This window comes from Sus scrofa, chromosome X, assembly GCF_054392235.1.
Source record: "Sus scrofa isolate SSC_HxYL_T2T_F1_AM1 chromosome X, Sscrofa_HxYL_maternal_Yorkshire_Landrace_v2.0, whole genome shotgun sequence".
NCBI lineage: Eukaryota > Metazoa > Chordata > Mammalia > Artiodactyla > Suidae > Sus > Sus scrofa.
The window spans coordinates 3,972,007-3,984,333 of record NC_139401.1 but is presented as its reverse complement, the minus strand read 5'-3'; the positions used below and the strand labels follow the sequence as shown (position 1 = coordinate 3,984,333).

The 12,327-nt window shown below is 51.5% G+C and overlaps 1 protein-coding gene across 9 annotated transcripts in view; it reads left to right on the top strand.

The window, feature by feature from the left end:
• The window catches only part of LOC106504268 (protein kinase cAMP-dependent X-linked catalytic subunit), a 96,817-nt gene extending 89,236 nt beyond the window's left edge, over positions 1-7,581 (top strand). For 6 of the 9 annotated variants that reach the window (XM_021079692.2, XM_085007074.1, XM_085007072.1 and 3 more), the window contains 2 exons: positions 873-1,021; positions 3,244-7,581. In XM_021079692.2, the coding sequence (XP_020935351.1) occupies positions 873-998 (126 nt within the window). In that variant the 3' untranslated portion in view covers positions 999-1,021; positions 3,244-7,581. The remainder of the gene's footprint in view (positions 1-872; positions 1,022-3,243) is intronic. The other 3 variants (XM_021079693.2, XM_085007076.1, XM_085007077.1) reach the window with 1 other exon arrangement.
• The last annotated feature ends 4,746 nt before the right edge of the window (positions 7,582-12,327 follow it).

Below are 12,327 nucleotides of genomic sequence, written 5' to 3'. Positions count from 1 at the left end.
ATGCGGAGGGTTCGGTTTCAGACCACCCGCTAGAGCCAGTCTCACACATTCTCTGGGGCTTCCCGGGGTGTCTGCAAGTGATTTGAACCACCCGTGAGTGTGCTGAGCATGCAGGCACCTTATATCTGAAGCAACAACGTCCAAACTGAAAATCCAGGATGGGGGTGTGCGTTGTGGCGGAGTGGATGAAGAACCCTACTGGTATCTGTGAGGATGCGAGTTCGAGCCCTGGCCCCGCCCAGTGGGTTACGGATCTGGTGTTGCTGTGGCTGTGGTGTAGACCAGCATCTGTAGCTCTGATTCGATTCTTAGCCTGGGAACTTATACGTATACATCAGCCGCAGCCCTAAAAAGCACATACACACATAGATATGTGTATACGTGTACACACACACACACACACACACACACACAGACAAAAAAGGCGTTCCCTGGGGGCTCTGTGAGTTAAGGATCTGGCATGGTCTCTGCTGTGGCTCTGGGTACTGCTATGGCTCGGGTTTGATCCTTGAACTTGAAAACTTCCACCTGCTGCAGGTGTGTCAAAAGAAACCAAACCAAACCCAAAAAATGCAGTTAGATCATTTTAATGGTAGTGTCAGGGAGCACAGGTCACTGATCAACATAACAGATAAAATCATCCTGAAACCGCTGGAAATAACGGCGAGCAGGATCAAAATGTGACCTGGAGAGACGAGGCGCGCCCAGGCCTTTGGAAAAATGACGCCGGGAGGCTTGATGGCTGGAGGGTCGCGGCAAGGCTGAAAAATATGGTATCTGCCAATTGGGAAGAAGGAGACAGGCTTGCTTATGTGTAACCTGGTGTGCACTGTCCCCTCTAACGGTGGCCTTGTGTCTTGGTGACCCCGAAGCCCCCCATCGTGCCTAAAGTCTGCGGTGAGGGCGACACCTCCAACTTTGAAGCGTATCCTGAAAACGACTGGAACACAGCCCCTCCAGCGGCACAGAAAGACCTGGAAGCCTTCAAGAATTTCTGAGGACGGGAGCCCACCTCTGGAAGGTACGTGTTGACTGTGGTTAAGGCCGGCGAGGTGGACAGGAGCTCTTGGGAAGGGGACCTTGTAGTGGCCGAGTGGGGACCCCGCATTGACTGAGTGGGGCTTCTCTCAGCCATGGGGCGATGGAGCAGGGCCAGCCCAGCTCCTCCGAGGAGCAGCCCGTGCATGCGGGGGGCGTGGCTGGATCCCCAGCGTCACCACCAGCATCTCACTCCTTACACCTGTCTCTGCATCCTCAGGGGACCCCTGGGAGGTGGGTCTGTGCCTGCACATTTGAGGAGCGAGCTCTGGTGGCTCCCGTTCTGGAATCCCTGACTTCCAAACCAAAATCTTTTTTCCCCCTTTTTTAGGGCCTCACTTGCAGCATATGGAAGTTCCCAGGCTAGGGTTCGAATTGGAGCGGCATCCGCCGGCCTACGCCACGGCCACAGCAGCGCCGGGTCCGAGCTGCACCTGCGACCTACCGCACAGCCACAGAAACGCAACATCCTTAGTGGCCTGACCAGGGCCAGCGATCAGACCTGCGTCCTCATGGATACTAATCAGGTTTGCTACTGCTGAGCCGCGATGGGAACGCTGGAGGCTTTTTTATTTTTGAATTTCTATTTTTTGGCTCTTTAGGGCTGCACCTGCGGCAAATGGAAGTTTCCAGGCCAGGGGTCAAATCAGAGCTGCAGCTACCCACCTGCAGCACAGCCACAGCAGTTGTGGGATCTGAGCCGCCTCTGTGACCTGTGTCACAGCTCACACGATGCCAGATCTTTAACCCACTGAGCGAGGCCAGGGATCGAACCTGCATCCTCATGGATACTAGTCGGGTTCTTAACCTGCTGAGCCACAATGGGAACTCCTGGAACAGACCCCAGTCCTTAACCAAACATTTTCAGCACAGCCGTTGGCTCCCTTTTTATTCAAAAGTAAGCATCTTAGCATTACCTCATTGGCTAAGCTTAATTTAAGGTTTCAAAGAGATGATTTTTAGGAGTCCCCTCAGCGGGGTAACAACCTGACAGAGTGTCTGTGAGGATTCAGGTTCAATCCCTGGCCTTGCTCAGGGGGTTAAGGATCCTGCATTGCCATGAGCTACAGTGCAGTTTGCAAACGGGGCTCAGATCTGGTGTGGCTGTGGTGTAGGCCGGCAGCTGCTGCTCTGATTCGACCCCTAGCCAGGGAACTTCGATAAGCTACAGGTGTGGCCCTAAAAAGAAAAAAACAGAAACAAAACCCACTTTTAAGACCCTGTTCAGTTTCTCTTGTCGGCATCTTCTCTCCTGAGAATTCAAGCTTGTGGTCTTGGCAATAGGCATTTCAGGGAAAAGTTTGGTTTCTTTTGTGCTCTTATTATGTAAATTTTTTTTTGAATTAAAATATTGTCCGTTTCCAATGGTGTGTTAATTTCTGCCGCGGGGCAGAGAGATTCCAATATAGGTCCATACACCCTCTTTTTTAAAAGAGTTTTTTAAAAGCAATGCATAGATTTTGTTGTTTGGTTTTTGCTTTTCAGGTCCACACTTGCGGCCTATGGAAGTTCCCGGGCCAGGGGTCAGATCGGAGCTGCAGTTGCTGGCCTACACCACAGCCATGCGAGATGCATCTGAGCCACACCTGCGACCTACAGCACGGTTCATGGCGGATCCTGAACCCACGTAGTGAGGCCGCATCCTCATGGATGCTCGTCGGGGTTCGTGAGCCACAGCGGGAGCTCCTAGTAAAGTGTCGTTGATTTACGAGGTTGTGCCGATTCCTGCCGTACAGCAGCAAGACCTGGTCACGCATATCTGTCTGTCTGTTTACAGTCTTTTTTCGTGTTCTTTCCAGAGGGTTTATCACTGGATATTGAATATCGTTCCCTGTTCTACACTGGGAGCTCTCTCTGTTTGTCCTTTCTGTGTATAATAATTTCATTTCTTTTGTGCTATTTACTTTTTTGTTGTTTTTTTTTTGGCCACCCTGTGGCATAGGCCGTTCCCAAGTCAGGGAGTCAGATCTGAGCCACCGTTGTGACCTGTGCTGTAGCCTCAGCCGCGCTGGGTCCTTGAACCCCCCTCCCTGTGCTGGACCAGGGATCGAACCTGCATCCTGGGGCTGCAGAGACACCCCCAGTGTCCTTGTGCCACAGTGGGAACTCCCTTTGGGGTTGTTGTTGTTGCTCTTGTTCTCGGATTGCAGACATTCCCCCGGGTCTTTAAAAACTAACAGCGTGCGTTGTCTTACCTCGTGCCAGAAAGGGAGGAGGCTCAGAGGCTGCCTGGAACCAGGTGGCTGGCCCAGGGCGCAGCGATCGGAGCATCTTGTTCATCGGATACGGACATTCCCCCGCGGCGAGACGCCCCGGATGCCGATAGAGAGATGGCAGAGCCGTTCACGTTCCCGGACGCGGCACGATTTAAAGCACCTGGAAATCGACGGCACAGTAGGACGATTTGAAAAATGCGTTGTAGATTTTGTCTTCTTTTAGCTTTGGGTTCCTACTGTGATACCTTGATTTTTTTTTTTTCCCCCCATAGACAGGACTTTATACGTGTGAGCGGACCTGCTCCGATAGAACCAGAAAGCGTGTGTGCGTGAGTGTGCGTGTGAGCGCGGGCGCCTGTGTGTCTAAAACAAGGACGGTGTTCCTAGAGCATGGAAATCAGGCATCCATGTGTCTGGTGGTCCTTTTTCCTGAGCCTGTGATGTTTATGCTTCAGATTTTCTTTTCTTTCTTTTTTTTTTTTTTTTCCAAGCATCTATGCTCTTGGGGACAACATGTCGAAAGTACGATATGGGCATTTTTTTCATTCATCTTAAGTCCATTTGATGGTTGTCCGTGACGAAGATAATATCCACGCAGCATCTTTTTAATGCTTTCTGTCCAGTAGCCTTCGGGCTTGAACGCAGAAGGGTTTCCCCGGAAGGATATGTGAGCTGGAACATGAGGGCAGGACTAGCCATTGGTCGGGAGTGTTAGTCCAGCATCTTCTCTGTCCCTGAAAAAGATTTCGTACGCTGGAGAGAACTGGCTCCAAGTTAAGAAGGCAGCCTGGATGCCTTGACCAAAGGGCATCCCCCAGAGCAGACGGGCCGCCATCCCCCAGCTCAGTTCATGCCAAGGTGCTCCCTTGCCCTTGGTTTGGGGGAAACGCCTCCAGGCTGGACACGCTGGACCCTTGCTCACTGCTGCTTCGTCTCGTGGCTCCGTGCTGACCTTCAGCCTGAGTTCCTCGGTTCCCCTCTGACTGAACAGACCCGGGGGGCTGGCTCGTGCAGAATTCGCGTTCTCTTGGAATCCTGAAGGGTTTCCTCGGCTCTGTCCTTCGTGGAGTCTGGACTTCACCAAAGCTGGGCGTCGGGGGAGAGGGGTGGTGTGGCGGGTGTCGCGGGTTCCATGTGCATCTTCCTGGGGGCAGGGGGGTGGGGGGGCGGGAAAGGACCTCAGGGTCCCTGCTGTGTCTGTCTTTCCTTTCCTGCTCTCCGCTCGGGCTTCTGCTTCCTGATGCTGAACTTGGCTGGGCCGCCTCGAGGGGCCGCAGCTCACCTGGGAGGACAGGGTTGCTCGAGCCTGTTGTGTGTCTCTGTGGCCCTGGGGCTCCACTGTGCCCTTCCCTGTGGAGCTCTGCACACCAGTTCCAGAACCTTCCCTGCCCGACGCCCCGGCTGTGCCGAGTAGACCTCTGCAACCCTTTCTGCATTCTTCTTCTTCCTGTCAGGAGAGCTCCGTGGGCAGCTGGTGGGGGCTGTGTCTCCCTGGGGGGGTATGAGTCAAGGTGAGGGGACCCCCGGCCCCTTCGGCTCCGGTGGTGTTGAGTCACGTGGCAGTTTCTTTGCCATCAATTTTGTCTTTCCTTGGCCGGGCCAGGAAGGCGCTCGTTCACCTGTCTCTCCTGCAGGTGCATCTAGGGCTCTGGGTCCCTGCTGCTCAGAAAACACATGTTTGTGTTTGAAAAGGAGCACACGTCTCAAGGGAAAGGCAGGCCCCTGTCCGACTCGGCCAGATGGCACTCTCTAATCAGAAAGCCAGGGCTGTGTGCACCCCGAGGCCACATAGACAGAAACAACACCTGTCACTGCTTTCCGCCCCGGGCAGCCGTCCGTCAGGCGCCTTGGCCTCAAGGAGCCCTTCTGCAAAGAGCAATCCCCTCGTCGCGGAGAGCGAGTCCAGGATGGAGTGAGCAGCTCAAGAAAAGATGGTTTGCCAAGGCTGCACTTGGGTGAATCTTGCCACAGACCCGTGTTCCAATCTGTGCCTTTTGGGTCAAGCCCAGGTGTGGCGTTGGGGTAACAGTTTATGCTGCAGTTTCTGAACGGAAGGTGAGAAGGTTTGATCGGCAAAGGGAGCGAGCACGGAGTCCCGAGGAGAAGCACGTCTGGGGCCCTCGGACTGTAAAAACACACCGTTCTTTGTATTTTGGAGTCTTCCGCTTGAAGACAATAAAAAAGAAATGAAACGCCCTTCTTGAACCCAAGACCCAATTGTACATACACATGGCGAGCCCTGTGCATATTTCTTGGCCTCCTTCTTCCTGGCCAGGCTGGACTCTAGGAGGTGAAAATAGCCCCAGGATGCCCGAAAATGCACGGCCTTTCATGTCCACAGACGGGTGGGAAGAACAGAAATTCGGAGGCCTTGGCGACTTGGTCGTTAAAAAAAGGCATGGTCATTGGCCGTCCGCCATGCAAAACAGATCGAAGATTCAAAGGAATTCCAAGAATCCCTGCTGGGATTCTCTCGCCTTAGAGCCGTTCTTCCCAGTTTCATCATCCCAAGCGTTATCTGCCTGGGGCTGGGCTGTAATTTTCATGGTCTGATGTAATGCAGGGATGATGGCATCGAGATGTGCTGTGAACACACGGCGGGCTCACGACAAACGAGCAAAACCCAATCACCCTGTGGGCGGGTTCTGAACGGTTCCCGCGTCCGCTCAAAAATAATCAGGGTGCAAAGGTTTGGAAGAAAATGCCCGGCACTCCCCACAACATTCCGAGCCAGAATAGGACAGATTGTCTTGTCTTAGGCAGTTTGACAGGTTGGCGGCGTTGCCCTGGATGAGAACGCGATTTGAAACGTCTTTCAGGAAACAGCAGAGATGGCAAGAGGCGGCCCGAGGTGGGTCTCCTTTCGCTAAGGGGATGGATGGCATCTCTACAGCCACAAGGAGGTAGACCCACAGCTGGTCGGCCGGGTGTGGCACCATGGTCACGGGCCGATGTCCAGCTCCTTCGCTGCCCACCTCAGAATCCCCTGCTCAGCAGGAGCAGATAGGTCTCCAGCAGTGGCAAAAGCGTGACGTCTGCTGCGGACACGTGAGAATGTGCAAAGGAACCCCCAGCGACCAGATCCCGAGGGTTCATGTCACACCCTCCTGCTGCTTTGACACCGCCCCCTGTCCCATCCTGCTCCTGGAGCAGATGCGCCATCTGCTGTGTGGCAGCGCCTGCTGCCGTGGTTTTGTTTCCTTCGGTCCGTCTGGGCATCGGGACTAACCTGCGGCCGGTCCCAGGGGCCCCCAGAGCGCTGAGCACGTGAGGGCTGTGACGGGCATGTGCTGGTTCTGTGGACCACCCAGGATGCCTCTCCATCCGGAATCACTTTCACCAGGAGCCGTAGCCCCATCCCGTTCAGGAAACTCCTGGGCAACCGCTCAGGAGGCCCTGCATGCAGGCTGCCCACAATCTCATCAAAATCTTTGCTCTGGTTTTGGGTACAGGGAAGGTGGGATTTTTTTTTTGTTTTTCTTCCAGCCCTTCAGGAAACTGACTCCATCCTAGAAGCCCTTGGTGGCTCCCCATGGAGATTTGAAATGGAACGCCTGCATGGCCCTTTCTTCCAGAGGTCCATGTCCCCACCGTGCAATTTTGCAGCCCTTGGGCGCATCCTAGATACTGGATCCTGACGCCTGGTTTCTGAGCAATGAGTTCAATGCCAGTGAATGTTGTTGACCTACCAAAAACAGAGAGAAAAGCACATACACAGTTGTCTTCATAATTTTTTGGTGTGTGTGTGTGTGTGTGCGTGTGTGTGTGTGTGTGTGTGTGTGTGTGTGTGTCTTGGTGGAGGTCGAGGGCAGGGGGATGCCTTCACCAAGCATCCCGTGTACACAGCAGGCTGGCTTTTGCTGACCCCGGGGCGTTGCCTCCCAGGGCGCCGTCCCTCCGCATCCAAAGGAGATGCTCTGTCCTGGTTGCCTCCAAACGGTGGTGTTTTGGGACTTTTCTGTTGATCTTCTGTTGGGTCTTCCGAGGTGGACGCCTCTGTGATTGAAGTCAGAGTCGTGACAGGTGTGGTTTTGCACGTGGGATGTGAAGTTTTTCCACTTGCAGCCTGTCGTTCCCGGCGGCCGGTCACTCTGGGAACCCCGCCAGGTCAATAGCCTTTGTGGATGGGCAAAAAGAAAAAGGAAAAAAAAACACAAAAAAACCCGAAAAACAAAAAGCCTGTTTCTAACCCTGTCAATTCCTTGCACAATGAAAATCACTGTGATTTGTATATATACTCTAGGAAAATTTTACTGCTGTCTAATTTATGGAATAATGCTATTGATTCTAGGTTTGTTTAATAAAACTTTGTATCTTTTACGATAAAGTCTGAGTCGGGTCTGCTTTTTCTGTCGCGGGAGGAGCGGGTATCTTTTCCGCTCACATCTCGTTGAGGTGTCGGCAGTGTTTCTTATTCTTTTCAGTTTCTTATATTTTAGTGAGATGTAATTGACAAAAACTTGATGTTTGTTTCGGGTTGACAACATGACGATTGGATAGATAATGATTGATATGTAGATTGATAAATGATTGATACATATGATGGGCGAATGATAGATGATAGTTATGAGTGACTGATAGGTAGGTAGGTTGTAGCTAGTTATAGCTAGATGACTAGATAGCAAAAAACACTCCCATACAGTCTCGGTACCACCCATCTCCCAACCTTGTTACAAAGTGTTTTTCTTGGGCTGAGAACTTTTAAATTTTACTCTCTTAAGATAACTTACAAATATATGATACAGTATTCTTGTAGCTTCTTCTGCAAGGGGCCAGATGGTTACTAATTTTGTTACCACAGGATACGCACATGTGCAAAAGCATCCCTAAGCATCGTGTGACTGAAGGAGTGTGGCTGTGTTCCAGTAGAGTTGTTTATTTACAAAAAGAGGCTGGGGGGGCCAGATGGGACCCCCTGGCCGTGCTTTCCCAAGCTCGCCTCTCAGGCCTGAGGGTGACGTTGCAGCTCGTGCTCTATCCCGGGTCCTCCCTAACTGAAATATTTGCTCGTTCTCATCACGCACTTAGCCGGGTACCAGCTTTCCGAGTTGCGGTTGCAGGTGGCGAAAAGCAGCCTGCCTTTCTCGTTGTGACGTACGACACTGCTGTCACTTTGTCACAGCCGGGTACCGGCTATCGCATCCAGGAGAGGGTCGCACAGGAGCGCTGGCGAGCACACTGGTCACCCCTGCGGGGGGAATGCCAACTTTGGGATCCTGTCTGCAAACGGGCCTGCATGGCAGCTTTAGGGTCTGGCCCCGAATCTCCAGGGAGTGACAGTGCCAGAATTTCCTTAGAGCAGATGCTTAGGAGGTGATGTTCTGGTTTGCGAGTGTGTGTGTGTGTGTGTGTGTGTGTGTGTGTGTGTACATGTGTCCATGCATGTTTTGGGAGAAAGTGGGAAGAGCGTTTTGAAGGACCAGTGGAGGTTATTTGTGGAGTGTGTGCTGCAGAGGAGTGAAGTTCTTTTCTCGCCTCTGTCATTTTGGATGCTCTCATTGAGTGCCTTTTTTTTTTTTTTTTTTTTTTTCCTGGTTCTGTTCATTTGTTTTTTCTTCTTCTTTTTTTTTTAAACTGTGCTGTCTGTTCATGGACGCCTGGAAGCCCGTCTCGTTTGGCGTTCTCGCTCAAGGACCCCGTGACCTTGTCTCAGAGAGTTCAGGAAAAACAGGGGTACCCCTGTGGTCTCAACCAGAGGCTGCACAGGTCTTAACCTGAAGAGAAAAAACAAACCAAAACAATTCCTGTCTTCGGAGCACCCCGCCCCACGCAGGACAAGGGTCATTGTTTTTAAGTATTTTTAAGTTATTTTACTGTTTCATTATTATTTTACGAAACGGTAGTCATACGATGGCCAGAGTGAGAAGGACAAACCGTGGAGTGCTTTGCATCCGACTGGCTTGCCAGCTGGGTGTTGTGGTCTCTCGGATCAGTTCAGCGCTGTCGGAATCCTGATGCTTCAGCCGAGGCTCCAAAGCTTGGCTTGGATTACGTGGGGCTCTTCATGCCTAGGTCTTCCTCGCTTCAAAGTGGAGGTCAGGTCACGTGTACCTACTTCCGAAATCTCGGACCGTGAAGCTTAGATGATGTACAAGGCTTTTCTGGCATTATTTCATAATCTGGGTTTGGGGTGCATACCTCGGGCATCTAGAAGCCCTGAACCCCTGCTTTAGTGCTTTCTGCAGCTCTCATTCTCTGTGCCTAGAATTCCTCTCCTCCATGGAGCTGCTTATTCATTTTTATGTCTGTGCCTGAGGCACGCGGAAGTTCCCAGGCTAGGGGTCGAATTGGAGCCGCAGCCGCTGGCGCCATCCACAGCCGCACCAGATCTGAGCAGCATCCGTGACCTACGCTGCGGCTTGTGGCAACGCTGGACCCTTAATCCGCTGAGCGAGGCCAGGGGTCCCATGTGCATCCTCACGGAGACTGTATTGTGGTCTTAACCCACTGAGACACAGCGGGAACTCTAAGCTGCTCATAAAGAGCTCATCTCTTTTGAAACTGTCATATGTTCAGCATAAAGCATGCTTGTAATTTGTTCCATAGGATGTTTTGGTGGATTTGTGTATTGCAGTAGCTCACATCTCCATCAAGTCTCAGAACGAGCATTTCTTTCTCGGGATGGGATCATGAAGATTGAGTCTCAGAGTTCCCTGGCGGCTCAGCAGGTTAAGGACCCAGCATCGTCACTGCAGTGGCTCTGGTTACTGATCACTGGTCTGGGAGCTTCTGTGTGCCAAAAAAAAAAAAAAAGGACAAATCTCATAGCAAGTGTGATGGCGGTTATAATACAGAAGTTTGTTTATAATCACTGCTGTGCTTGGATCTCCAGGCCCTATTTACATGCTAGTTCCAACTCTAACCATCTAACCAACATTCCTTCTATGCCCCCAGCCCCCAGCCCGTCGTAACCACCTTTTAACTCTGTTTCTGTGCATTGGGCGTTCTCAGAGGCCACGTATAAATGAGATCATACAGGATTTGTCTTTCTCTGTCTGACTTCTTTCACGGAGCATAATGCCCTCAAAAGCCGTCCATGTTGTTGAAAATGGCAGGATCGACTTCCTTTTTGCTGGCTGAGTAATATTCCACTGCAGGCCTGTACCATGTGTTCTGTATCCATTCATCTGTGGATGGACGCTGAGACTGTTTCCTATCTTGTCTGCTGTGAAGAGTGCTGCCATAACCCAGCGCAGGTACCTCTTTGACATGCAAATCAAAATCGCAATGAGGGAGTTCCTGCTGTGTCGCAATGGAACTGGGGGCATCGCTGGAGCGCTGGGACACGGGGAGGTTAAGGATTCCAGTATTGCTGCAGCTACAGCGGTGGCTCAGATCTGATCCCTGGCCCGGGAACTCCATATGCTGTGGGGTGGCCCCAAAAGGAAAAACAAGCAAACAGACAATGAGGTACCACCCCACACCAGGCAGACTGGCCATCATTAATAAGCCTACACATAACAAATGCTGGAGGGGGTGCGGGGAAAAGGGAGCCTTCTTACAGTGTTGGCGGGAATGTCACTTGGTGCAGCCACTGTGGAGAACAGAATGGAGATTCCTCAGAAAACAAGATAGAACCACCCCAGGATCTCGCAGTCCTACTCCTGGGCACATTTGATGTTTAAAAATCCTGCGAGGTGGGGTATCCGCCCCCCTTTAAAGCTAATGCACGCGAGGGTGAGAAAAACTCAATAACTCACACGAGGTCTCACAGTTGATCGATCATGGAGCTGAGATCTAAACTCCATCTGATTCTTGCTCATGCCAGCTCAGCCCGTGACTCTGCCCCGATACGTGTATTGGGGCAATGATTGCCGCAGGAGCAAAGAAGCCAGTGTTCTGTATTCTGGTGAAAACACCAGATGCTGGACCAGCTCCCGAGCTGCAGACCCTCAGTGCGGGGGCTCCAGGAGCACAGAGGACCTGATGCTTTGCTGTGTCTTACGGCGGAGAACTGTAATCTTTTTTTTTTTTTTTTTTTTTTAAGGGCTGCCCCTGCCGCATATGGAGGTTCCCAGGCTAGGGGGTCAAATCCGAGTTGTAGCCGACAGCCTATACCACGGCCACAGCCACACCAGATCCGAGCCGCGTCTGTGACCTATATCACAGCTCACAGCAACGCCGGATCCTTCACCCACTGAGTGAGGCCAGGGATCGAACCTGCACCCTCACGGTTCCCAGTCGGATTCGTTTCCCCTGCACCATGACGGAAACTCCCGGAGAGACTTTTAACAAGAATTTTCATTGATGGGTAGTTGATGTACTATGTTGTGCTAATTTGTGCTGGGCGGTGGTTCGGGTATACATAGAGATACATTCTGTTTCCTATTCTTTTCTGTTAGGGTTTGTCACAGGTTGAATATAGAGAGCTCCCTGGGCTGGGCAGTGGGACCTTGTTGAACTTTTTTGTTGTTGTTGTTGTCGTTTTTTAAAGTTTCATTGCGGTGGACTTCATGTGCAGCGTTGGGATCCTTTCTGCTGTGTAGCAAAGTGACTCAGGCATCCGTGTTCACATATCCGCTCTCGCTCAGATTCTTTTCCCACAGAGATGATCAGAGAATATTGGGCGGAGTTCTCTGTGCCAACAGCAGTTCCCCGTTAGCCCGTCATTCCATAGACCTGAGGGTGCACGTGCCAACCCCGCACCCCCCATCCATCCCTGCCCCCACCTGTCCCCTTTGGTCACCGAAAGATTGTTTTCAAAGTCTGTGAGTCTTTCTGTCCTGCCAATAAGGTCATTGCTGTCCTTTTTTCTAGATTCCACGTGTAAGTGATATCATGTGATGTTTACCTTTCTCTTTCTGACTTACGTAGTGTGACAATCTCTAGGTCCATCCATACTGCTGCTGATGGCATGATTTTGTTCTTTTTCATGGCTGCATTGTATTCCGTTGTATGTATGTACCATGCCTACACGTCCATCAGCAGAGGACTGGATAAAGATGTGGCACATATACTTTATGGAATACATCTCAGCTGTAAAAAAGAATGATGGAAGGTAACATAAGAAAGGGAATGTGTGTGTGTGTATCTGACTGTTACTTTGCAATGTAGCAGAAATTAGCATATTGTA